Genomic DNA, 1,229 nt, shown 5'->3' on the forward strand with positions numbered 1-1,229 from the left:
CAACAAAATTACTAAATTGTATGCACTTTTTAATTATTTGTGTTAATTTATAATTATACAATTATATAATTTGTGTTAAAAGTATTCAGAAATTAATTTTTGAAATAGAAATGAGCATAAATGAATAACGTTAAATAATTAAATAAATTAATAATTATTATGTATTATATAATTGAAGGCGATCACGATATGGATACTGGAGCCAGCAGAGTTTTATTTCATATAATTATGGTGAAACAAAAGTTGAATTTTCGGTAATTCTCTAGGGTGGGGTAACAACCCCTAAAAAAGGTGCGGAAAAGTCGAGAGGGGTACCAACCGACGCGTTTCAGCCCCCCTAATAACAATCCGGAGGGGGGAAGATAATATTATTAACCATTTAAAAGTTATGAACAAAAAACTTTTGTTAAATTTCGTTGTTTTCTATGGGCAATTACACCGACAAAGATTCACTAAATCACGTGTTCTCACTCCTTAAACACTATTAAAATATATAATTTAACGTACGTTGTACGTATGCTAGTCTAAGAAGTTCGTTAAATTTTAATTAGTATGGCTGTTCACACTTATCTGATTATCAGATTATCTGGTTATCTGGTTGTGTTTATATTTTTTATTCAGTTTATAACAATAATATACAGTATAAAATAAAAATTTGTGCTAAAAATAAACCGGGTAGGAATATATTACGCTAGATAACTTCACTATTTTCATTTACTCACTGCAAGTCACGATACATGCTACTGTGTACATCCTCTTCTCTCTCGTCCTCCTTTCGTTCCATATAATTCCAAGTGCCACCGACTGCTGAATGCCGTTCGTACGCCACTGCCTCAAAATCGTGCTGCAGTGAATTCTTCAGCGCCGTGAGTCCAGCCATTCCGGCTCCTACAATACATACTCTCCGCTTGGACGTCATTTTCATGGAATATTTAGTTTACTTTTGAAAAAGTAAATTTTTACTAAAATGATCGTGCGTAATATCTTCCAACTATGTACATATGTAGATAAGTAATATCTATCAACCCACTCAACGATCTCTCTGAGCTACAGCACTTGTCGTCTTCAAATGCTAGTAGGCCTGGGTAACGGCGCAAATTTTTTGGCGCTGACACACTAACTCCAGCGCCACTGGCGGAATTAGCACAGTGTGTTGGCGCAATTGCGCCTCTTCAGGTTGAAGCTCATTTCCTTTATTGCTGCACGCTGCACCAAATGAATTAATACAA

The 1,229-nt window shown here is 35.1% G+C and overlaps 1 protein-coding gene across 1 annotated transcript in view; it reads right to left on the reverse strand.

Annotated features, from left to right (window-relative positions):
- The window catches only part of LOC108377990 (flavin-containing monooxygenase FMO GS-OX-like 2), a 9,695-nt gene extending 8,625 nt beyond the window's left edge, over positions 1-1,070 (reverse strand). Inside the window, 2 exon segments of the mRNA XM_017634291.1 lie at positions 653-660; positions 723-1,070. Coding sequence (XP_017489780.1) covers positions 653-660; positions 723-925 — 211 coding nt within the window. The 5' untranslated portion in view covers positions 926-1,070.
- Positions 1,071-1,229: the final 159 nt, after the last annotated feature.

This window comes from Rhagoletis zephyria, unplaced genomic scaffold, assembly GCF_001687245.7.
Source record: "Rhagoletis zephyria isolate East Lansing unplaced genomic scaffold, Rhagoletis_zephyria_1.1 Rzeph_scaffold_13135, whole genome shotgun sequence".
Taxonomy (NCBI): Eukaryota; Metazoa; Arthropoda; class Insecta; order Diptera; family Tephritidae; genus Rhagoletis; species Rhagoletis zephyria.